We start from the raw sequence: 25456 nt of genomic DNA on the forward strand, positions 1-25456 counted from the left end.
AAACAGGGCCTCTGTGTAGATGGACCTTGTTTCTAGAAACCCTGTTCAGACAGATCTAGTCTCTGGAAATCGTCTGGAACTCTATGACGTGCAGATTTCAAGAGCCAGCTCCCCTGATTGAACAATTCACAGAGTTTCACATCCCCTATATAGGTTTTTCCCACATATGGGAACAGTTTGGCCGTTAATCCATACACAAAATCTTAGATTCTCAGAAACACAGCAGAGTCTGTGCAACAGAAGAATTGTAAGTCTGAGTGATTTTTGTGCCTTCAGACCGTGATTCAGCAGTTTACAGAAGTCAGTGGTATTAGTCACATGCTTAAAATTAAGCATTTGCTTAAGCACTCTGCTAAACTGGGGCCTCAGATTCCTTTTGTACCTGATGACTATAGCCTATATACTAGCAATTATTGTTTACAGTGTTATTGTAGCCATGTTGGTCTCAGAATAATAGAGAGACAAGGTGAGTAAGGTAATAACTTTTATTGGACCAACTTCTATTGGTGAGAGAGACAAGCTTTCAAGCTTACACAGAGCTCTTCTTCAGGCTTTTTCAGACCTGAAGAAGAGCTCTGTGTAAGCTCAAAAGCTTGTCTCTTCACCCAGAGAAGTTGGTCCAATAAAAGATATTACCTCGTCCATCTTGTCTCTCTATATACTAACAAGGCATTCATTCTTGAGCGTAATAATTCCACTGCCCTCTGATTTATCCGTGTTCCTAATCATTGGATATATTTTAGTGTTTTATAATCTCACCCATTATCCTACCATCTGAGCACTTTCTGTGTAAAATCAAGAGCAATAGCAAAGTCCCTAGTGGACTACATAAAGTAAATGGCCCTTCTCCCTTTTCAGGGTGGCAATACTGAATCCTGGAGCAGCCCCTGGCCAATGCGGGGGAAAATAGCCCAGTTCATAAAAGAACCAGCTATGTGATTACTGAGCAGTTTTTACAGTTTACTGTACTGATAGACATTCACAGATCTACTATGCAGCTATTTATAATAATTTCACATATCCTGTTTGAGATAAATAGCACAAATAAACTCTAATACTTGAAGCTGAATAGTATATAATACCAGGGATCAAATTACATATATGAAAGAGCAAGCATTAATATAATATATTAAGATTAATCTCTTGCTATGCAAGCTGCAGTTACTGCCCGTTAGACTACATTTTACAAAGCAGTAATAAATGCTGGCCATGCCAAAGTCTAAGATGAAACATAAACATAAATAGGCTCTACAATCCCTCCAAAAATATACGGTACGTTTAAGATGCTGTAATATCTTATGTCACTGTATGAATTTTACTGTATCTAACATTAAGTATATAGTCAGGTACACAGCTCCATATGTTCTAAAGTGATCAAATCAAATGGGAGCAAGGGTTATAAAATTGTTGTTAATATTTCATATGTATACAGCAAATTTGGGGGTATCAAAGGCCCTTTCCATAAGTAGGTCAGAGCAGTGCTAGCTAGAACAACATTAAAACCATGCTGCAAACTACACTAAAGGGGTGGTCTTTAGCGAGGTTTTGCTAGCACAGTTCTCAGAAAACATCCTTCCCTCAATAATCAGGAAAAGCATGCTAGAACCCTGATAGGGACAGCCATCTTCATACACAGGCATAATTAGTTCTGCTCCCAGTATGTACAGGAAAGGAAGCCTATTGTATCATACAGTTCATTGTCTATATCCTAACAGAAATATGGCTTCTGACAATTTCTCATTAAAGGACTGTATAATTCTAAATTAAATTTCAGTTCAGGAAAGCAATGATTTCACACACTCACCAATTCTCTTCACTTCCGCTTGTGCTAATGAATTATAAAATTTACAACCTGTACCATCGAGTGGCTTACATATTAGATCATGCCACTTTTCTCATCCTGCAAAAAGGTTCGTGAAGAGGATCGTCCTAGCAGCAGCTCTTTCTCATGGATCAGGCTGTCTAGCAGGTCTTCCTGCCTGTAGTTGTGATAAACCTTCAGGAAGGCCAAAATGGTAATTCCCAGCCAAGTCAGCCAGGCAGCCCAGAGACCAAACTAGGCAGGAAAAGAGATGGCAGAGAGATTAATGTTGTGTTGTCAAGATACAGCCAACCCTCATTTTAAAGACAGATCCTCGTCTGGATGGACTTCAACGGAGTTGTGCCAGTTTACACCAGCGGATGATCTAGCCCATTGTTTCTCAGTCTTTTCAGGTTGGTAACCCCCTTTACATTTACTATAAAAGTAAGAGTAAAAAGATAACGATAACAATGATAAGCCTATATAATATTATTACCACTATATCTTGTGAAATACACTCAACCCACTAAACCTTCTGGCATTTGTGCTGTATTTGGCTGCTATCAACCCTCTGTGTCTAGTAAAGTATGTATGGAGCCAGATAAGAGAAAATCTGTAAGGTCTACAGTGTTAGCCAATATCATATACAATATTACTATATATATCACATATGTTTGTGTATGAATTGCATTTATGTTATGCTCCTTTCAAAATGCTCTTTACTTATGTTAAATCAAGGGGAGGTGTGAAGTGTTCTAATTTCAATGTTAGGTACAGAGACATCCCAGAGAGACAGGGCAAGACAAACAACTTTCTTAAACTTAGCTAACATGCCCTCTGTACCAAGCTAGAGGTGGTGCAGAATGTCTTTAAAGTCTTGCTGACTTTTGGAATGCTATGGTCAAAACAAAATGAAGAAACTGTTACAATGTCTGTCCTGTTTTCGTGGAGGGGTTGTGTAAAACCTGTCAGAATTTAAGATGTATTCTACATTAAAACTTACAAATGTGTCCCATCTACCAGATACAGTCAATTATTGGCTTCTTGGTATCTTCAAAAAATGTGTCAGAGAAGACAGACAAGAAATGAGTGGTAGTTTAAAGTAATACAGAGAAAATTGTGAAGCTTCTCTGAGTCAGGTATAAATACAAGCAGGGTAAGCACAAAATCTTTAAGAGTCTCACCAGCTGCACTTCTGTCTTCCAGATTCATTGGCAATGTATTAACCTTCCTTTCTGTATTATGCTGTATTAATCCCTGACTAATAATCTTTACAATAATAATAAACATCAATAAATATCAATTACATTAGACCCTTAACACACTTTTGAAAATTTCCCACGTTTTTGTCCTTATTTACATCTCAGTCCACCAATATAAAATGTCTTTAAAAATAGCAATGAAGTAAGTTAGATAAAAAGATATGGAATGAGAAGGTGTTAAAATCACACTCATTTGGGCTAATATGTAGTATCGCATATCTGCATTCGTGTCATTAGTGCAACATCAAAATTGTAGCACTCTCTTAAATGGTCTCAACACAGATTTAAGTCTGCATTAAGTGGCTTTTCTATGCCTTTTGAGACATACTCAGCATGAAAGACTCTAGATAAATCTAGCATAATTCAGTTAATGAGTGAAGATCAAAGAAAAGTTCTGGACAAGCTAGAACCAGCTGAATGGTATTTAAATGCCAGCGATCATCAAACTGGTTAGTTTCTCCTTGCAAAGTTTACCCGGGCCCAGCTCTGTAATTCTTATTCAGGAAACATTCCCAGTGTATTCCCTGAGAGTGGTGCTTGGGTATGAACAGCTATATTGAGCCATCAGTGTGCTATACAAGGACCTGTTTTCCTGGACCATTAAGGATGGCCATTCTTGCTCTACTTGCCTTGAAGAATCGTTATCACGGTGCCAAAGAAAAACCCATAAACTGGCTCTGCTGAAACTCTGCTTAATGTACCTTATGATACTAACAGATAGCACTGCAGGAATTTGTTCCCCACTGGGATCTTTTTTCCACATGATCTACTTCTGGGGTTCCTTACACACTAGCAGGTCTGTGCCCTGAAATTGCATTTCCTTTTGTCAACATAAAAGAATCTGGCAGATGCACCTTTACTCCTCACTCATGAATGTACAGGAGTTAAAGCAGCATAGGCTGCCCCTGGTAGGTCAGTAGTAGGAATTAGGACCAGATTGTTTGGGGCTAGTTCTCCTGTGTACTACAACAAAGTAAACTTTCCTCCTGCAGGATCTCTGTATATGTTGGCACACACTGTATGAAGCAGAATTTTTTCTTGCACCGTTCCCTATTATAGTCAAAAGAAGGTATCCCCCTGCACATAGTTTGTCCAATGACCCTGGTGTCAGCAGCTGGATATATAATTGCAGTTTACTCAGTCATATCCTACCATATACTTCTACACTACCCTTCCACTGACAGTGAGGGGAACATCACACACACAATTATGGTTGGACATGACCCCGGGTGAAGACAACAATATATAGCAAAGGAAACACAGTGAAATTACACCTACATAAGGAAAATGCAGATGAAGCAGAATTGGAATTTATAGGACCAGAATTTGTACTATATTAACATAGGTTTCAGAGTAGCAGCCATGTTAGTCTGTATCCGCAAAAAGAAAAGGAGGACTTGTGGCACCTTAGAGACTAACAAATTTATTTGAGCATAAGCTTTCGTGAGCTACAGCTCACTTCATCAGATGCATTCAGTGGAAAATACAGTGGGGAGATTTATATACATAGAGAACATGAAACAATGGGTGTTACCATACACACTGTAACGAGAGTGATCAGATAAGGTGAGCTATTACCAGCAGGAGAGTGGGCGGGGGGGGAACCTTTTGTAGTGATAATCAAGGTGGGCCATTTCCAGCAGTTGACAAGAACGTCTGAGGAACAGCCCTGGGGGGAGTGGGGGGGGAAATAGTTTTACTTTGTGTAATGACCCATCCACTATCAGTCTTTATTCAAGCCTAAGAATTGTATCCAGTTTCCAAATTAATTCCAATTCAGCAGTCTCTCGTTGGAGTCTGTTTTTGAAGTTTTTTTGTTAAAGAATTGCCACTTTTAGGTCTGTAATCGAGTGACCAAAGAGATTGAAGTGTTCTCCGACTGGTTTTTGAATGTTATAATTCTTGGCGTCTGATTTGTGTCCATTTATTCTTTTACGTAGAGACTGTCTGGTTTGGCCAATGTACATGGCAGAGGCGCATTGCTGGCACATGATGGCATATATCACATTGGTAGACGTGCAGGTGAATGAGCCTCTGATAGTGTGGTTGATGTGATTAGGCCCTATGATGATGTCCCCTGAATAGATATGTGGACACAGTTGGCAATGGGTCCCCCGCCCCAGCTCTCCTGCTGGTAATAGCTCACTTTACCTGATCACTCTCGTTACAGTGTGTATGGTAACACCCATTGTTTCATGTTCTCTGTAATCTCCCCACTGTATTTTGCACTGAATGCATCCGATGAAGTGAGCTGTAGCTCACGAAAGCTTATGCTCATATAAATTCGGTAGTCTCTAAGGTGCCACAAGTCCTCCTTTTTTTTATATTAAATAGTAGCAATTTGAGAGAAATAAACCACCCAGATGATTTTTAATCTCTGACTGAAAAATTAATAACAAACACTGTTCCCAGAGCTGTGCGCACCTTAAAGTGAATGTCAGAGCCCACACTGACTTTCCTAAGAGCAGGATTTATGACATTTTGCCTGAGTGGCCGGTCATATACTATGGTTATAAAGCACAGAATAGATAAATAGATGTGACACAATGGCAGCTAGTTTGCGCTTGTTTTTCCTGCACTCGAACCATGGCAAAACAAAATATTGGCCAAAGAGGAATGATAAAGTTGGTAGGGGGAGAAAATATTTTATAAGCTTCTAACAGGTTATTACAATGAAAAGAAAATTATAAAAATGTAAGGCCTGATTCACCATTGTATTATTTCTGTTTTAAGCCCATGTAACTCCATTGATTTCAACAGGGTTACACCACATAAAACTGGAGATGAGAATGGTCAAGGGTATGAAAAAACTCAGTGAATGAGACTGAAAAGATTGTGATTGTTACCTTACAAAAGAGCCAGACAGAGAGGATATGATAAATAATGAATAGTCTACGGAAGGTAGATCAGGAACTTCTGTTTCTCTGTCTGGTGACACAATAACAAGGTTACAATCAGTGAAATTAAAAGGTAGAAAATTCAAAACCAATGAAAGGAAATAGTTTCTCACACAACACATGATCTGAACAAACTGGGGAAATGGTCTGAAGTGAATAGGATGAAATTCAATAAGGGCAAATGCAAAGTACTCCACTTAGGAAGGAACAATCAGCTGAACATATACAAAATGGGAAATGACTGCCTAGCAAGGAGTACTGTGGAAAGAGATCTGGGGATCATAGTGGATCACAAGTTAAAGATGGGTTTCAGAGTAACAGCCGTGTTAGTCTGTATTCGCAAAAAGAAAAGGAGTACTTGTGGCACCTTAGAGACTAACCAATTTATTTGAACATGAGCTTTCGTGAGCTACAGCTCACTTCATCGGATGCATACCGTGGAAACTGCAGCAGACTTTATATACACACAGAGAACATGAAACAATACCTCCTCCCACCCCACTGTCCTGCTGGTAATAGCTTATCTAAAGTGAACATCAAGTTGGGCCATTTCCAGCACAAATCCAGGTTTTCTCACCCTCCACCCCCCCACACACAAACTCACTCTCCTGCTGGTAATAGCCCATCCAAAGTGACAACTCTCTACACAATGTGCATGATAATCAAGTTGGGCCATTTCCTGCACAAATCCAGGTTGAGACAACAGTGTAATACTGTTGCAAAGAAAGCAAACATCATTCTGTGATGTATTAGCGGGAGTGTTGTAAGAAAGACGTGAGAAGTAATTTTTCCGCTCTACTCCGCGCTGATTAGGTCTGAACTGGCGTACTGTGTCCAGTTCTGGGCATCACATTTCTGGAAAAATGTGGACAAACTGGAGAAAGTCCAGAGGAGAGCAACAAAAATGATTAAAGGTCTAGAAAACATGACCTATGAGGGAAGACTGAAAAAAATGGATTAGTTTAGTCTGGAGGAGAAGACTGAGAGGGGACATGATATCAGTTTTCAAATACTTCTAAAAGGTTGCTACTAGGAGGCGGGAGAAAAATTGTTCTTGAGGATAGGACAAGAAGCAATGGGCTTAAAGTGCAGCACGGGAGGTTTAGGTTGGACATTAGGAAAAACTTCCTAACTATCAGGGTGGCTAAGCACTGGAATAAATTGCCTAGGAAGGTGTGGAATCTCCATCATCGGAGATTTTTAAGAGCAGGTTAGACAAACACCTGTCAGGGATGGTCTAGATAATACTTAGTCCTGCCATGAGTGCGAGGGACTGGACTAGATGACCTCTCGAGGTCCCTTCCAGTCCTACAATTCTATGAATAAACTGGAACCACTGTCACAGAAAGTCATTGAGGCCAAAACCTTGCCAAGATTCAAAAAGGGAATGGCCATTTATGTGGAGATAAAGAATACCCAGAGTTACCATAGTCAATGTTAATGGACATTTTGGAAGAAATATTAAACCTTGCCCTTCAGGGCTTAAATCAATCTCTATTAGAGACTAGGAGGAGATTTATGTAGGAGTCAGTCTACCCCACGTTGGTTACTGTGGAGTTCTTACATCTTCCTCTGAAGCATCTAGTATTGGCCACTGTCAGAGGCAAGATCCTGGGTAAGATGGACCTTGAGTTGACTTCAGTCTGGCAATGCCTATGTTGGAGTAATGCAATGGTGAATCAGGCCAAAAACTGGCAGAATGTCATTAAGGTTCCTTAACAACTTTTCTTAAATAGATTGTAATCTCTGCCAAAGTCAGACCTGACAGCTGTAAGAGAGTGGTAGAAGGCAGATATGTCAACTCTAGTGAAGACCCCTTTCCCTATGAACTGAAAAAGGATTATCTCCACTTAATGAGAGACACCTGAGTCTGCCGGTGACCTTGAAAAAACCCTTCTTCTGGTGAGAGAGGCAGGAGGGATGAAAAACAAGCTGCAGCAGGGTTCAGGGCAGCACAGAAAAAGGCTTCTCCTTGGTGGAATGCTGTTCTCCTCCCTATAGGGTGTGGAAAAAACAACCAAGTTAACTTCTGCTTGGAGAAGGGGTAGCAACTAGAAGTCTGTGTAATAAGGCAACACCAAGGGAGGGAGCAAGGAAATGTATTTCGTTTGTGTTGTTTGTTTTTTGCTTAAGAGGCCTACTCTAACGCCCACCTTGTAAATACTGAAAAAATAAACAAAAGTGAAGAATTAATAATCTCTGGAGCAGGTATGATTTACTCTAGGCCCCCATCACCAGAGGGAGAAATTCTGAGGCTGACAAGACAAAGGGGGTGTCTTGCCACACATGGTGTCAGGAGTGGGAATGGATGCAGTGGATTAACCCAAGGTCAAGACAGATAATTCCCGAGAATGGATGACATGACGAGGGTACTGGTGCAGGCCACTGTGGTAAAACCAATGGCTAGCAGAGCCCAGATGGCCACTCAGCAGGAATCTGTATGAATACAACAAGAGACAAATCAACTATTGGTGATCCAGGAGGCACAGGACCGAGCAACCCTACAAGAGACAGTAAGACAACTGAAAGCCCTGGCCACTCTGGGAGGTGGCCATGATGGAACATGATCCCTAAAGGCCAGCAGTTATCTACAAAAGATTATGACAGAGGATGACATTGAGGCATATCTCCTCATGTTTGAAAGAACAGCCCTAAGTGAGGCCTGGCCCCGAGACCAGTGAGCCAGTATCCTCGTTCCTTTCCTGTGTGGAAAGGCCCAGAAGGCCTACTATGACACTGCAGTGGAAGCTGCTGAAGACTACTCCCAGGTGAAAACTGAAATAAATACTTGCAAGATCATGAGTGACTACAGCCATAAGAGCCCAGAGATTCCATGAGTGGAGGTACTGGAAGAGTAAAGCACCAAGATCACAACTGTTCAACCTTATCCACCTAATGCAGAAGTGGCTGTGTCACAAGACCCACAGTGCAGAAAAGTACTCTTAGTTTTGGACAGATTCATGAGACGCGACTACCACCAAAACCTATGAGGGTGGGTTGGCTAAAATGATCCTTCCTCTTATGATGATTTGGTCACCCTCATAGCGAGGCATTTAATGGCCAGAGAGCTTTCTTGGACTACTGAATAAGATATGTGCTGGACCAAGAGTTCAATCCCAGTCCCAAAGGCCCAGATCTCCAGAAGTTCAGATACAATTATATTGGGGAGGAGGGATGCCAAAGAGTGGCCTGAGGGCACGAAGGAATTTGGGGAACTGGCGAGAGAAGGCCACGGGATAAGACCTAATGGAATAGGTCTTAGAATAGGAGGATATCCCGAGCTGTGTATTGATGTTATGCTTGTGGGGAACTAGGGCATATAGCAGCTCAAAGTCCTAACATTGAGAGGTCCATGCATTGTAGTCTGGGTGACAGTGAAAAGGAGTCACTATAAATATTTACATTATACGCTATTTACATGGCCAGTTGGAATGAATGGTACGGAGACCATTGCATTAGTAGACTTAGGAAGTGCAGTTACGCTGGTCTCTGGGAAACTGGTGGGGTGGAACCAGCTGACTCCAGCCAAATGCATGGGAGTAACCTGTGTACATGGGACAGTTAATTACTACCCAGCCATTCCCATACAAATAGAGGTTCAGGGAAACACAAGGGTGACAGCGGGAGTAATCCCAAATCTTCTATATCCTTCACTCAAAGGACAAAACTTCCCAGACATCTACTCCCAATGGAAGGGTTAGAGGAAAACAGTAACCACGGAGCTGATACCATGGCCCCAGGAAGTAGCCCATCTCTTATTTTCTATTATTTAGCCCTTCAACCCGACACTTATTTTCAGCAACTGGGAAATCCTGGAAGGTTAAACAAGAAAGGAGGGCAGACAAAAGAATGGGGTCCAAAATCTTGGTCCAGAATCAAAAGGTGGTGTTCATGGGTAAGTAGTCTCATCCAGCAGGCAAGGAGGCAACTTAGACAGTTAATGAACTTCAAGCTGAGCCAAATTCAACTGACACTAATCCTGGGGGTGAAACAGAAATAGCCCCCTTTTAGTTTGGACATGGTGGTCTCTCATACAAGTATTTTGGGCAGGACCAAGCCAATGATGCTCTGTACCACAGTATTAGAAAGGAAGTAGTCAAAGTGATTGGGGTCCCAGTATAGGGGAAAACCAAAGGCCCAGGCCACATTTTGTGATGAAAAGGACTTATTATATAGACTAGTCTGACTATAGGAGCAAGAACTGGAGCAGCTACTAGTACCTCGAGGATACCAAAGGGCAGTATTAGACCTATCCCACAGTCATTTGTTTGGGGGACATTTAGGGGTGGATAAAACCCTAGACAGAATCCTATGAAGGTTCTCTTGGTCAAGAGTCCACCTGGAGGTCTGACGCTATTGCACCTCCTGCCCTGAATGCCAATTGCAAGGCCCACGACCTCAGTACCCCTACAGATTATTAAAGTCCCATTTGAGAGGATAGTAATGGACCTGATCGCCCACTGGAGAAGTTGGCCCAAGGACATCAATGTGTGCTCATGATCCTAGACCACATTACCCATCACTTGGAAGCTATACCCCCAAGAAACACGATGTCCAAGATGACAGCAAAGGAGTTCATCCAAATTTTATCTTAAGTAGAAATACCCAAGGGACTCCCTTGAAATTAAGCTGCAATAGGATCTTTCAATTACATTGTTTTAAAATTCAGTTTGAAAAGTGAAAAGTAATGCATATTGGAAAATATAATCCCACCTATACATACAAAATTATGGGGTCTAAATTAGCTGTTACCACTCAAGAAAGAAATCTCAAAGTCATTGTGGATAGTTCTCTGAAAAAATTCACCCTATGTGCAGTGTCAAAAAAGCTAACTGATTGTCAGTAACCATTAGGAAAGATTTCAGAGTAGCAGCCGTGTTAGTCTGTATCCACAAAAAGAAAAGGAATACTTGTGGCACCTTAGAGACTAACAAATTTATTTGAGCATAAGCTTTTGTGAGCTACAGCTCGCTTCATCGGACGACCACTGAATGCATCCGATGAAGTGATCTGTAGCTCACGAAAGCTTATGCTAAAATAAATTTGTTAGTCTCTGAGGTGCCACAAGTACTCCTTTTCATTAGAAAAGAGAGATATAATAAGACAGAAAATATCATCATGTCACTGTATAAATCTATGGTAAATCCACACCTTAAACACTGTGTGAGTTTAGGTCACCCCATCTCATAAAAGATATATTAGAATTAGAAAAAGTACAGAGAAGGGCAACAAAAATAATCAGGGGTATGGAACAGCTTTCATACAAAGATAAATTAAAAAGACTGGGACTGCTAAACTTAGAAAAGAGACGACTAAGGGGGTTTTGATATAAGTCTGTAAAATCATGAATGGTATGGAGAAAGTGAATAGGGAAGTATTATTTACCCCTACACATAAAACAACTAGTGGTCACCTGATTAAATTAATAGGCAGCAGGTTTAAAACTAACAAAAAAAAGTACTTCTTCACACAATGCGCAGTCAACTTGCGTAAGTCATTGCCCGTGGATGTTGTGAAGGCGAAAAGTATAACTGGGTTCAAAAAATAATTAGATAAGTTCATAGAGGATAGGTCCATCAGGGGCTATTAGTCAAGATGGTCAGGGATGCAATTTCATGCTTCGGGTGTCCCAGAAGTTGAGACTGGACGACCAGGGGTGAAGCACTTGAAGTTGCCCTATGCTAGTCATTACCTCTGAAGCATTTGGCACTGGCCACTGTCAGAGACAGGACACTGGGACAGATGGACCATTAGTGTGACACATTATGGCCGTTCATATGCTCTTATCAAAAATGTATTGAGGGTTTGACTTTGCAAGGTGCTGAGTACTCTGGTCCAATCCACCACAACACTTGAGCACATGCTTAACTTTAAGCACTAAAGAAGTCCCACTCAAGTCAATGGACTGTTCGCATTCTTTAAATTAAGCACGTTAAGGCTGATATATTTAAGGGGGGGAAGGAGGGATAACGGAGGTAAGCATCCAAATCCCAACACAAGTCAGTGGGAGTTGGGTGCTTAATTCCCATAGGCTCCTTGGGAAAATCCCAGACTAAACATTTTGCTGGATAGGGGCCAAAGTGCTCAGAATTTTTCAGGAATGAGCCTTGCTGAGACAGTTACATTTCAGTAATGAGCAATAAAAACAGTAGGTACAAGTCAACATCTGAAGCTATCTATTTTTAATTTTTACCAAAAAAACATGCCCATCATTATGGCTCCACCCAGCACCTACTGAAGTCAATGGAAACACTTCTACTGGCTCAGCACCAGTAGCATCAGGTCCATGTCCAAATGACTAATGAACTGAAACATTCTTGTATCTTGTTCTGACTTACCTGTGCAATGGCAAACTGATCATAGAAGGCAGAGGTTTCTAAATTCAGTTCAAGATCTATATCCTGTAGTTCTTCACAGCTACAAGAAGAAGGCATTTTGGGGCGGGGGGGGGGGGGAGAGAGAAAATTATTTCAGAGATTCCAAATAAACAGACCAAGCATAAGATGAAGTAGCCACTTAAAAACTGTCCTTGCTAGAATGGTTTTCTAAATAATAACAAAAGAGCATAGCTATAAACAACATAGGTATGACAATGTTGCCATTAGAAAGATTATTCTGCTCCCTTTGAAATAAGTATAGGCTTCTTTTGTTATGTCCACTCCCAGAACAAACTGTTAAATAGTCCTAATCAGTTTCCGTTATTCTAAACAGAATTACCAGAATAAAGGCTTCAAAGAGTAAGCAGTTGAATAGTCTATCAAATAAGCTTTCAATTATTGCCATAACTGGGCTGCTTGCCAATTTCCTCTCACATTAAGAGAGAGATATTATTTTTTAAATCTATATTTAATTATGTAAATGAACAACACTGATTTTCTAAAATGTGTAACATAACCTTCATTATGCAAATAATATGCTTAAAACCCTCCTTTTCTACCGCCCACCCCAACACCTCCTGCACAAGCACACACATTTGGATCACCCCAGATGTTTGTTTCACCCCTAAATGCAACAAAGTGTACGAGCCTCCATTACCTTTTGACATCATCAGGCAAGGCTTCAGGAGAAGGGATTGTGTGGGTGTTTTTGTTTCAGAAGCTCCAGCAAGGAGGAGATATAGTGATGGTAAAAGAGAGGCTGCCTACTGATTTTACAAATAACTTGGACTTTTATTGGTGGTATGAAAAAAATCCCAGGATTTTGAGGATGTCTTTCTATCTCTTGGTTGATTTCTGAAGGCTCTTCTCTGTCCTTTTCAGTGGTGTCAGCCATCTTGGATTCTTATCCGAATATTCGATTAGGCTTTTTTTTTTTGACAACTGAGATAGAATTTTTAACCGAATATTCGAATAATTCGATTAATCGTTGCAGCCCTAAACAGAACATTTACTATGGCATTTTGCAACATATGACAATGTGAAACATAAATTTATGCTCTAGTAATAGTGTTACTCAATATCATATGACATAAAATGTCACTTTTTCCTATCTCTTCATTGATATTTGTTTGATTTGAAAAATTCATCTCAAGCTATCATCTGCCTCCTACACTGAACCCAAATATTATTTTATTAACTATACATTCTATAACTCTTAAGATAACGTTGGTCATCAGTACTCTGCACTTATACAGTGGTTTTCATCTGAGAATCTTGGTGTAAACAACACCACTATGAGGCTAATATTTTATACCAATTTTGTAGATGGTAGACTGAGGCACATAGAGGCTAAATAACTCGCTTAGGTTCTTACAGTGAGTCAGTGTCCAAACTAGGATTTGGAACTCAGGAGCCCTGACTCCCAGTTTCCTGCTCTGATCACTAGACCACATTCCCTCCCTCACTAGAGAGTTATCACAACTAGGTTTTCTTTTCACAGCAGTCTATAAACATTGTGTGTTAATTTCTTTCTATCCTTCTTGTGCTTTTCCATATAACTATGACTCTCTAATAGGCAATGAAACATCAATGAAATAACTATACAATGTTCTTCTTTCATGTGGACTACCAGCAGAAGGTTTATTCGTTGTTTTGATCCCAATCTCAAAAATCATATCTTTATAAAAAGACTTTCAGGTTTTAAATACCTTTCCTTGTCTGCTTTCCCTGCATTTAATAACTATATTTGGTTATACCTCCATTTATTTGTGCATATGTGAAACAGAAAATTTTTCCTTCAGTACTAACCTATTTGGCATGCTTCCTTTTTCGGTAACAGCATCACACCACATGTTAAATCCTACACTCACTATAGTGCTAGCAATAAAGATGACAAAAACCACAAAGACGCTGATCAGCAGATTCAGGAAGGCATAAAAGAAAGAGCTGCAATAAAAGGGAAGAAAAATGTAACACATAAACAACTGAAACACAGCATCAGCAGTCTTGTAAGCAGCACGCACTGGGCACATATGAAAAATACCAGTCTCCATTTGAAACACATCTGCTTTAATTAAGAACGCCTAATACTATTGACAGACTAAGGATTATGATGTTGGTTCTTATTATGCCCATCACTTAAGCTCTTTCGCTTTTTTCTTTTTTTAAAACGTAGGAGGCCCAATCTGAATCATAAATAGAAAGTTGTGTGATTGCTCACACGCAGCACGGCTTTCATTAGCTCTAATGATTAAAATCACCATTTTTAAAATAAATGTTATTAACTTAAATTATATAGTAACTTGAGCTAAAATTATTTCATGACTATAGTGATAATTGGGACAAAAATTGCCTACCAAAAGAAAACTAAAAATAAAACAAAATACTACTGATAACTATAATTATTTTAATCTAGCAGCATGGGACAGGGCTCAGTTGTGTGTGTAGCGTGCATAGCAGGCCAGATCCTCATCTGGTATAAACTAGCATAGGTCCATTGAAGTCAACAGAACTATTTCAATTTACACCAGTTGAGGATCTGGGTCTGCACTGCAGCTTAGAATACGACCAGCTATGACATGCAGTTTAGAATCCACGGCCAGCTCAAGGCATATGATGTGTGTCTTATTTCTAACTGTGTTTGCAGAAACTAGGACTGTCCTTGTCAGAACCTACCCAGCCTGTTAGAATTTGATCACTGACTTGAAAAGCATTTCAGTGTTTAGTTTAATGGAACACTTGAGAAAAATGATGATAGATTCTTCATCCTTGTGAGCTATCTGCTGCTGTTACAGGAGATGAACCTTAACAATCAGTATGGGAAATTCTGGGCCCCTTATAATACCAGGGATAAAATCCTGCCCCCAATGACAATTTTCAACCAATGAGATCAAAGGCAATTCCTATTGCTTTCAGTGCAAGGTGTCCATGAGGATCAAAGACAGTGTAGGCCCACCACATTTTCTAGCTGTTTTAGGTCTTTCAGGAGAAGGACTTCAGCGTGGCCAGTCTTCCAGAAACACAAGATCGGCCGCTTGGAGCATTCACATTTATGGCCTGTTTCTATTCTTATTGAATGCAAGTTTTCCCACTGAGTTCACTAGGAGTAGGCTATGGCTGTCACTGGACATGTAAACGTTAAATGCTTTAAGTCATGATAATGAGAAAATTAAATAGAAATGATTAATACTTAGCATTAACATAGTGCTTTTCATCTTTAAAGGACAAGTCAATTAATTCCCAGGACCTTCCCATTAAGCACATAAACAAATTTATTCCCATTTTACAGATAGGGAAACTGCAGGGGAGGAGGGGCAGGATAAAGGAAAGAATTTAAGTGACTTGACCAAGCCACAAAAGGAGCCTGTGACAAAGCTAGATTTAGAAATAAGGTGTCCCTGGCTCTTTGGCCTGCGCTTAGATCACTAAATCATGCCCCTTACTAAAATTAAGCATTGCCAGTTCTTACAGTGATATTGCATGGAGCAAGGAAACGGCAATACACAAATCTATTTGTCAACTATAAAATTAGATGACTGACTTATCAAATATACACTGAAAGCTTATACAGGGGGCTGATCAAAGACCAATGGGAGTCTTTCCAGTCAGTTCAGTGGACTCTGATTTAGATCAAGCCCCTACTGCAGAAAGCAGTGGCTCACCCACTTAGTAGACAGTTAGCATGAGCATGGAACATCTCCACTGGATGTTCGGCACTGACTTTTCATCTACTTGCTGGTGTAATTCAAGACGCTGATAGTCTTTAAATGTGCAATCTTGGGGTTAGGACTGAAGGTGTTCTCAGTGGAACGACCCAATTCTAAAACTTGCTCCTTCCGGTTGGTCTACCAGAGCTCAACTCTGTAAGCTTCACATCTTACAAATGCGCCATCAAGCACATCGTTTGCACTTTACAAATAAACAATGATAACAGTGTGATGCAAGACTCATCTTTCCAGGCAACCCTTTCATTAATCTACAGTGCTGTTGTGTTGTCTTTCTTCTTAATCTTCAGCTAGTTTTCTGTTTGTAGTAGTTTGTAGCTGTATGCCACGCATCTGACTGACAATCAATGGATGCTCTGTAAACTATTTAATAAGGTGAATATCCTCATATTTTAACTAGGAGTCACTTCTTATTCATCATGGGCCCAATCCTCCTTCAAGTGAAGTCAATTGCAATGCTCTCATCAACCTCAGTAAGTGCAAGGATGTGCAGCACCATTGCTGCAGAATTTCCTCCTGAACAACCTTCAATCAGTATAGCAAAGATGTGCATAGTTTATGATGCCCAAAGAGCACAAATTCCTCTACCTCTCCAGAAATAAAGGGCCATTTTCAGGGTTAGTCGCTCATGCATGTTTGAAATGTTAATGGACCTTTGCTCAGTGTTAACACATCATAACTCACTTAGGATGCTACATTTGCTTTTCAGATTTGCCATGACAAATCTGGGCATGGGGTGGAACTTCCCTTTCCCAGTGTTTTATTAGACAGGCTACATGTTGTCCTGTTTTAATCCATATTTTGACCTTATGTGGCACTAGACTTGCATATTTTATTATAACAATACACATAATCTTGGCTTTCAAACACATAGCAGCCTTCCAAATCCTTTCTTACCCAGATCAACATTTTATTAACTATGAATAGTGTTACCCAAAGGATAATACACAGCTGAAATAGAAGAATCTCAAAAGCTACTCATAAAGAACAAATCTCAACAAAAGAATTGTACAACACACCAAAATAAAATAAATACCCAAAATTGGAAATAGATCAAAAATCATGAAAGTCTTGTCCAAAATACACCATTAAAAACCTTATTAGTTCTGTTTCTTCCAAATAAGCTGTTTTTAAACTATAGGAAATAAAATGCATCTGGATTCAACCAAACATCTACAGCTAATTGAGGTTTATGATATTTGTTTAAAAATACACTTTTTTTCAAAGTGTATTAAAAAGTCTCCTCTTATAGGATAAGCTTCAATCCTGAGAAAGCTAGCTATTGCTTTATTAAAAATCTGTTAGGGCACTTTTTAACAGTGGATAGTCTAAGGGTGGCCACAGAATATTAGAGAATAATAGCCAATCCTATTATTATTTGCATTACAGTAGCACCTTCAGATCTCTACCAAGATTCATAGATTCTAAGGCCAGAAAGGACTATTGTGACCATCCAATCTGACCCACCTGTATAACATAGGCTGTAGAACTCCTCCCAAATATTTCCTAGAGCAGATCTTTTAGAAAAATATCCAGTTGTGATTTAAAAATTGTCAGTGATGGAGATCCACCATACCCCTTGGTAAACTGTTCCAAGACTAGGGCCTCATTGTGCTAGGCACTGAACAAATACATAGCAAGACAGTCCCTGCCCCAGAGAGCTTACAATCTAAGTAAAGACAAGACAAAGGATGGAAGGGAAAATAGAAGCACAAAAAAGATATTTATCCAAGGTCACACAACAGGTCGCCAGCAAGCTGGGAACAGCACCCCACTCTCCTGACTCCCAATCCAGTGCCCTAGCCACTAAAACAATACAGCCTCCCACTCATTCTGTACATCTTAGTTTACTCCATAACTAAATATTGCTTCCAGTACCCTTTGTGTATTTCTTATTCCACATAATCAGGTGCCAGTTTGATCACTTTATTGTTGCAGGTAATGCTAAGATTGGAATTCAAATGATAGTGAGATAATAATTTTCATAAATAACTATCACCGTAACCACTAGTACCATGTCGGAAAAATGGTAAAAATTTTCATCAGTTGAACCAATTCCCCTTTTTTTCCCCCACGAAAAAGTTTCAAAATTCTGAATTTTTTGACCAGCTGTACTGACCACACAATGTACATTATTTAGTGACTAGAGGAATGAGGAGGAGGGTGTGTGTTCCTAAACTGAGTTCTTCTAGTGCCTGGAATTCCTAGTGGTAACTCACAAATGGCCAGATTCACTGGAATGTTCCAGCTGCTTTGCACTGCCCTGATGGCACAAAGCATCCATATACCCGTTTCAACTGGCTGGTTTCAGAGTGGCACAAGGCAGCAGGAGCGTACCAGTAAAACTAGAGCAATGCTTATAAATGCCTGCAAGGATTCACAAGTGCGGTATGAAGAGGCTTGGCAGAATTTTATTTTTATTTCTTTAGAGTTTGATAGATAATATTGATGTTTATTTTTAAGTGTTTTTTCAGTTATCAATTTAAATTTTCACAGTTGTTCAAGACTATGGGTTTTAAGCATTTATTTCTATTTTTATCTACTGAGCAGATGTTTTCAGAGAACTATCCATAATGACTCCAAGATCTCTTTCTTGAGTGGTAACAGCTAGTTTAGACCTCATCATTTTGTATGTATAGTTGGGACTAGGTTCTCCAATCTGCATTACTTTGCATTTATCAACATTGGATTTCACCTACCATTTTGTGGCCCTGACATCCAGTTTTGTGAGATCCCTCTATATCTCTTTGCAGTCTGCTTTGGATTTAACTATCTTGAGTAATTTTCGATCATCTGCAAACTTTGCCACTTCACTGTTTACCCTTTTTCTAGATCATTTATGAATATGTTGATTAGGACTGGTCCCAGTATAGATCCCAGGGGGCCATGGCCCCATTACTTTTAAAAGTGGGAGAGCCCTCCCACTTTTTACCAGCCGTAAGGGCATGTGACGGGTGGCAGAGGAGTGAGCGTGGTCTTGGGGGGGGGGGGGGAAAGAGGTCGTGTGGGAGCAGGGCTTAGGCAGAAGCAGCAGCAAGGGGCAGGGCCTTAAGGAAAGGAGCAGTGCAAGGGCAGAGGCTTAGGGAGAAAGGGCAGCACGAGGGTGGGGGCTTGAGGAGAAGGGGGGACACAGGGGCGTAGCCTTTGGGGAAGTGTTGGGGTGGGGCCATGGTTAGGGTGCCCGTGGCCCCCCCACTTTTACAGAGCTTCCATCGCTTCTGGACCCTGCTATTTATCTTCCTTCATTGTGAAAACTGACCATTTATTCCTACCCTTTGTTTCCTATCTTTTAACCAGTTACTGATCCATGAGAGGACCTTCCCTGTTATCCCATGACAGCTTACTTTGCTTAAGAGCCTTTACTAAGGAACTTTGTCAAAGACTTTCTGAAAGTCCAAGTACACTGTATCCACCGGATCACACTTGTCCACATGTTTGTTGACCCCCTCAAAAAATTGTAATAGACTGATGAGGCATAATTTCCCTTTACAAAAGCCGCATTGACACTTCCCTAACATACTGTAATCATCTACGTGTCTGATAATTCTGTTCTTTACTATAGTTTCAACCAATTTTCCTGGTACTGAAATTAGGCTTACTGGCCTATAATTGCCAGGTTCACCTCCAGAGCCTTTTTTAAAAAGTCAGCATTACATTCGCTATCTGCCAGTCATGTGGTACAAAGACTGATTTAAGCAATAGATCAGATACCACAGTTAATAGTTCTGCAATTTCATATTTGAGTTCCTTCAGAACTCTAGGATGAATATCATCTCGTCCTGGTGACTTATTACTGTTTAATGTACCAATTTGTTCCCAAACCTCCTCTCTTGACAGCTCAATCTGGGACAGTTCCCTCAGATTTGTCACCTAAAAAGAATGGTTCAGATGTGGGAATCTCCCTTTTTTTTTTTTGGTCCTCTGGTTTTTGGTTGTTGTTTTTTTAATTTGGGTATACTTATAGTTTCAGCCTCTATTATGGTGTTTTTAAAAAGTTTCCATGCAGCTTGCAGACATTTCACTCGTGTCTATTGTTTTAATTTCTGTTTAACTAGCCTCCTCAGTTTTGTGTAGTTCCCCTTTTTGAAGCTAATGTTAATGTGGTGGGTTTCTCTGACATTTTCCTCTCTACAAGCATGTTAAATTTAATTACATTATGGGCACTGCTCCCGAGTGGTTCAGCTATATTCACCTCTTGGAACAGATTCTGTGCATCACTTTAGACTAAATCAAGAATTGCCTCTCCCCTTGTGGATTCCAAGACAAGAAACAGTCATTATTGATATCTAGAAATTTTATCTCTGCATCCTGTCATGAGGCAACATGTTCCCAGTCAATAAGGGGATAGTTGAAATCCCCCATTATTACTGGATTTTCTGTTTTTGTAACCTCTCTAATGTCCCTGAGCATTTCACAATAACCATCACCATCCTGGTCAGGTGGTTGATAGTATATTCCTAGTGCTATATTCTTGTTCAAGCATGGAATTTCTATCCATAGAGATTCTATGGTACAGTTTGATTCATTTAAGATTTTTACTATATGCTTTCTTTCACATATAGTGCCACTCCCCCAGCAGTGCAACCTGCTCTGTAATTGTATATATTTTGTACCCTGACATTACTATGTCCCATGATTATCATTCTTCCACCAAGTTTCTGATATGCCTATTTATCAATATCCTCATTTAACACCAGGTACTCAACTTTACCCATCTTACTATGTAGACTTCTTGCATTTGTATGTAAGAACTTATAAAATTTGTCAATATTTAGTTGTCTGCCTTCATGTGATGTAACTGAATGGGATTCTTTTTTGTTTGACTGTTTCTCTTCAGTTCCTACCTGTACTTTATCTACTTCTATCCTCTCCCCTTTACTGGGATATAGAGTATCCCTTTAATAGATCCTGCCCTACATGATGTGTCTGTCCCAGCTGTGTACTTCTCTGCACCTGTCAGCTTTCCCCCTTCCCTCAGTTTAAAAAGTCCTCTCCGATCTTTTTAATTTTACATGCCAGCAATCTGGTTCCATTTTGGTTTAGGTGGAGCCCATCCTTTCTGTATAGGCTCCTCCGTTCCCAAAAGGTCCCCCAATTCCTAATAAACCTAAATCCTTCTTCTAAACACCATTCTCTCATCCTCGCATTGAGACCCGATCATTCTGCCTGTCTAACTGGCCCTGCACATGGTATTGGAAGCATTTCGGAGAATGCTGCCATGGAGGTCCTGGACTTTAATCTCTTACCTACCAGCCTAAATTTTCTACCTTTCCCTATGTCATTGATACCTACATGAATCATGACCACCGGCTCCTCCCCAGCACTGCACGTAAGTCTGTCTAGATGTCTCAAGAGGTCTGCAACCTTCGCATCCAGCAGAAAATTCACCATGCAGCTCTCCTGGGCACCACAAACCCGACTATCTATATTTCTAATAATCAAATCCCACATTAATATTACCTGTCTCTTCCTAATAACAGTGGTCCCTTCCCCTGGAGAGGTATTCTCAGTGTGAGAGGATACCATGACATCATCTAGACGGAGGCTCCCAGCTCTGGGATCACTTCCCTCTGCTCCAGCTTGATGTTCTCCTTCCCCAAGATGTTCATCCTCCTCAGCAGCACAGAGCCTGTCAAACTGGGGGTGGGATCACTGTGCTGTGTCCCTGGAAGTCTCGTCTCTCGTACCTCTCTATCTCCCTTAGCTCCACTAGTTCAGTCACTCTGGTTTCAAGAGCCCGTACTTGGTCTCTGAAGGCCCTGATCTCTTTGAGCTGAATGCACACATATGTCACCTGCCCACAAGACAGATAATCGTTCATGTTGCATTCAATGCAATAAATTGGGTGGCCCCCACTCTGCCGCTGAACTTCTGCCTCCGTTCTTTTTACTCTTGCAGAGTTTTGTTTGTTCTCAGGGGTGAGGGGGAGTGTTATTGGCCTAAATTTAGAGAATGTTTATCAGGTGTATCTGGCTCTCATGGACTCTCCAAACTCCCGCACCAAACTCAGTTTGCTGCTCCTCTGGTGGCTTAGCTGGCTTTTTAAACCTCTGTTCTCCCTGAATTAGTCCCACCCCTTGCCAACCGACCCTAAAGGATGGCAGGCTAGAGCCTCTCTAGGAAGCTCTCAACCTTGCCGAACAGCATCAAGTATAAAGCAAAACTTCTCTAAGGACTGACCCTGCTCCAGTTAAGTTGGTGATGCCAACACCCAAAGTCATGCCCTTAGTTGCGAGGGCAAAGGTCCAGATGGAAGTCTCCAGGGGGAAGTGTCAGATCCCAGCTAACACCTTGTTTCCTGGTGTCCCCTGTTCACCACCAACCCCTGGCAGGCCAATGTAGGTGGGGGTGGCACTGCTAGGTCCTGGATGTCCCAGCACCGAGGCAGAGCATAGCCCCCCTCTCCCTGTGCCCCCTTCCCTGCCTTGGCCCTGCAGCTGCAGGGCTTCCTCAGCCAACTGGGGATGGGTACTGGCAGATGCGGGGGGCTGGCTCTGGCGAGGGGGAAGGTTCGGGGGCGGGCTCAGGTTCTGGCAGGGGGCAGGTTCTGGGGGGCTGGCTCTGAGGGGGCAAGTTGAGGGGTGCAGGTTCTGGCAGGGGGCAGGTTTGGGGGGCTAGTTCTGAGGCGACAAGTTGGGTTTGGAGGGCACAGATTCTGGTAGGGGGCAGGTTCTGAGGGGGCAAGTTGGGGGGCACAGGTTCTGGCAGGGGGAAGGTTCTGATGGACTGGTTCTGAGGGGGCAAGTTGGGGGGTGCAGGTTCTGGCAGGGGGAAGGTTCTGATGGCCTGGTTCTGAGGGGGCAAGTTGGGGGGTGCAGGTTCTGGCAGGGGGAAGCTTCGGGGGGCTCAGGTTGTGGCAGGAGGCAGGTTCTGGGGGGGTGGTTCTGAGGGGGCAAGTTAGGGGATGCAGGTTCTGGCAGGGGGCAGGTTTGGGGGGCTGGTTCCGAGGGGGCAAGTCGGGCGGGGGCAGGTTCTGGCAGGAGAGGCTCAGGTTCTGGCGGAGGGGCAGTTTCTGGAGGGGTGGTTCTGAGGGGGCAAGTTGGGGGTGCAGGTTCTGGGCGGCTCAGGTTCTGGCAGGGGGCAGGTTCTGGGGGGACAAGTTGGGGGGCTCAGGTTCTGGCGGAGGGGCAGGTTCCGGGGGGGGGGAGAAGAGTCCCGTAACCCCCTCCCCCCTTACTTACTCCTCGTGGCCCTTGCAGAGGAAGAAGAGCGTCCGCCAGGCCTGCGCGGCGGCCAGCAGCAGCGAGAGCAGCCCGGCGAAGACGCTGAAGCGGCAGGCGGCCGGGGGCCCCCACTCCTGCACGGTGAAGCGCTGCCGCTCCGCCGTCAGGTTGGCGCTGAGCCACATGCCCTCGGTGAAGAGCAGGCAGCGGCCGCGGCAGTCGTTGCTGTTCTCGGACAGCGGCACCACCACCACGAAGCTGCAGAGGAAGGCCAGGAAGTAGCCGACGCACTGGGCGAAGAGCAGGTTGCTCAGCGCCATGGCGGGCGCTGGGGCGGGAGCCTGCCGCAGCCGGCCGGGGGCAGGGAGGATGCGCGCTGGGGACCCCTCCCCCGGGCTGAGCGCAGGAGGCTGGGAGCCGCGGCCAGGCGGCGCCACCCAGCTCCGGAGCGAGCCCAGCCTCTCCTCGAGGCCTCACGGCGCAGCCGGCCCGGGGCTGCTCCCCACCCCCGAGATCCGGGCCTGGAGAGCAGGGGTAGCCGCCCCCCGGCGCCGCTGCCAGCCGGAGCCGGCCTCAGCCCAGTGCAACAGGGCTGCAAACCCCGCCCCCGGTCTGCACCCCGCCAGCCTGGGGCGCTGAGCCCTGCAGATCCCTCTGGCTGAACGGAGCCGCTGTCTAGCCCCAGCCTTGAGCGCCTCCAGTACCCGGCCCCTGCTGGTCCGGGCTGAGCCACCTACACCCAGCACCTGCCGCCTACCAAGACTTGGCCCTGACCGCTGCCCCCACTAGGGGGACCAGGCAGCAAGTGTGAAAAATCGGGACTGCGGGTTGGGGGGTAATAGGAGCCTATATAAGAAAAAGACCCAAAAAATCGGGACTGTCCCTATAAAATCGGGACATCTGGTCACCCTAGCCCCGACCCAATCCTGTAGGTGGAGAACATGTCCAGCCTCTCCTTGCCTGCCTACCAGGTCTGTGCCCCAGCACAAAGATTTGGATCCCAGCAGTTGACCTGCTCTATTTTCAATCCCTAACCCCATGGGTCTGGCCATTAAATTGAGGGAAATTGCATCAGCTCCACTTCCACAGCAAAAATCCAGCTCCCTATTCAGTAAGAGTCCAAATCGCATGTTCAGCACCTACCCCCTGGGGACTGCCAGGTTCGGGCCTTTAGTAACCAGACCCTATCGCCAAAACAGGCAAGACATGTTGCCACTTGTCCTGGAGGAAAAACAATCCGGACTCCAACACATCCCACTACAGGAGCAACAGCAATGCAAATACCTCGAGCTGACACCTGGGCCATGATGGATGGAGCAGATATTCTGGCCACAAGCCACTACATTTTACTGCATAGTTACACACTCCTCGTCCACTATAAAAGCCAGTCCCTGATACATCCTGGCACCTAAGCACTTGAAAACTCCAGCAAGATCCAACCCACTTTTGTTGTTTTGTAAGGGGACATGCAATAGGGAGCAGCTGCCATTGTTCTCTATTTAGCTTTTAGAATTTAGGGGTGTGAGCTAGAAAAACGTACTAGGCCAAGCAGGAACCAGGTACCATGATGAAGTTGTAGTAATATCACCAGGTTGCATCAGGGTCCAGACATTTTTAGCCCAGAAGGAGCAGCTACACTTGTTTTCTGGCCACACAGTGAAATCGGAGAGATTAGGACCAAAAATTGGCAGGATCCAGCTGCTGGACCGAACCGTTCTGCCAGGACGGGCTGGGGTTTGAAGTGTCGGAGGAGCTGCCCCAGCGGAAAAAAGATAAAACCTGCATCTGCTGAAGGGCAAGCTCGCATCAGCACCACGGACAGCTCTGCTGCTCTGCGTACAAGTCACTGCAGAACAGCATCCAGCCTTGGGCCTGGCATACAGACAAGGGCCAGCTTCGTGCCTGGATGAACCCCAGGACAGGGAGATTCTGATTCTGCAATCCCTTATACTAGGTGTGTCAGCTCGAAATCACTTTGGTGGAGTTACTGCTGAATGACATTGTAAGAAGGGTACAGGATCTGGCCCTGTGGGGATGAAGCTGGTCTCATTTACATCCATTCTGCACTTCATCAACGCCCGTGGAGTTATGCCAGATCAACACTGGTGTGAGATCTAGCTCTGTGCATTTCAACTGCACTTCCACTATATTGTGTGCATTATTACTTATTGATTTCCAAATAAATCTTTGTTGCATAGAAGAAGGATCTTTAAGTACACGCTACTTATCAC

At 42.9% G+C, this 25456-nt stretch overlaps 1 protein-coding gene across 1 annotated transcript; it reads right to left on the reverse strand.

The window, feature by feature from the left end:
• Positions 1–1876: 1876 nt before the first annotated feature.
• TMEM179 (transmembrane protein 179) lies at positions 1877–23545 on the reverse strand. Its single transcript, XM_077820535.1, has 4 exons — positions 23244–23545; positions 14147–14284; positions 12299–12377; positions 1877–2056 (listed from the first exon to the last, which is right to left on the reverse strand). The coding sequence occupies exons 1-4, from the start codon at positions 23543–23545 to the stop codon at positions 1877–1879; spliced, it is 699 nt and encodes a 232-aa protein (XP_077676661.1).
• Between the last annotated feature and the right edge of the window lie 1911 nt (positions 23546–25456).

Source organism: Eretmochelys imbricata, chromosome 6 (assembly GCF_965152235.1).
Source record: "Eretmochelys imbricata isolate rEreImb1 chromosome 6, rEreImb1.hap1, whole genome shotgun sequence".
NCBI classification, from domain to species: Eukaryota; Metazoa; Chordata; order Testudines; family Cheloniidae; genus Eretmochelys; species Eretmochelys imbricata.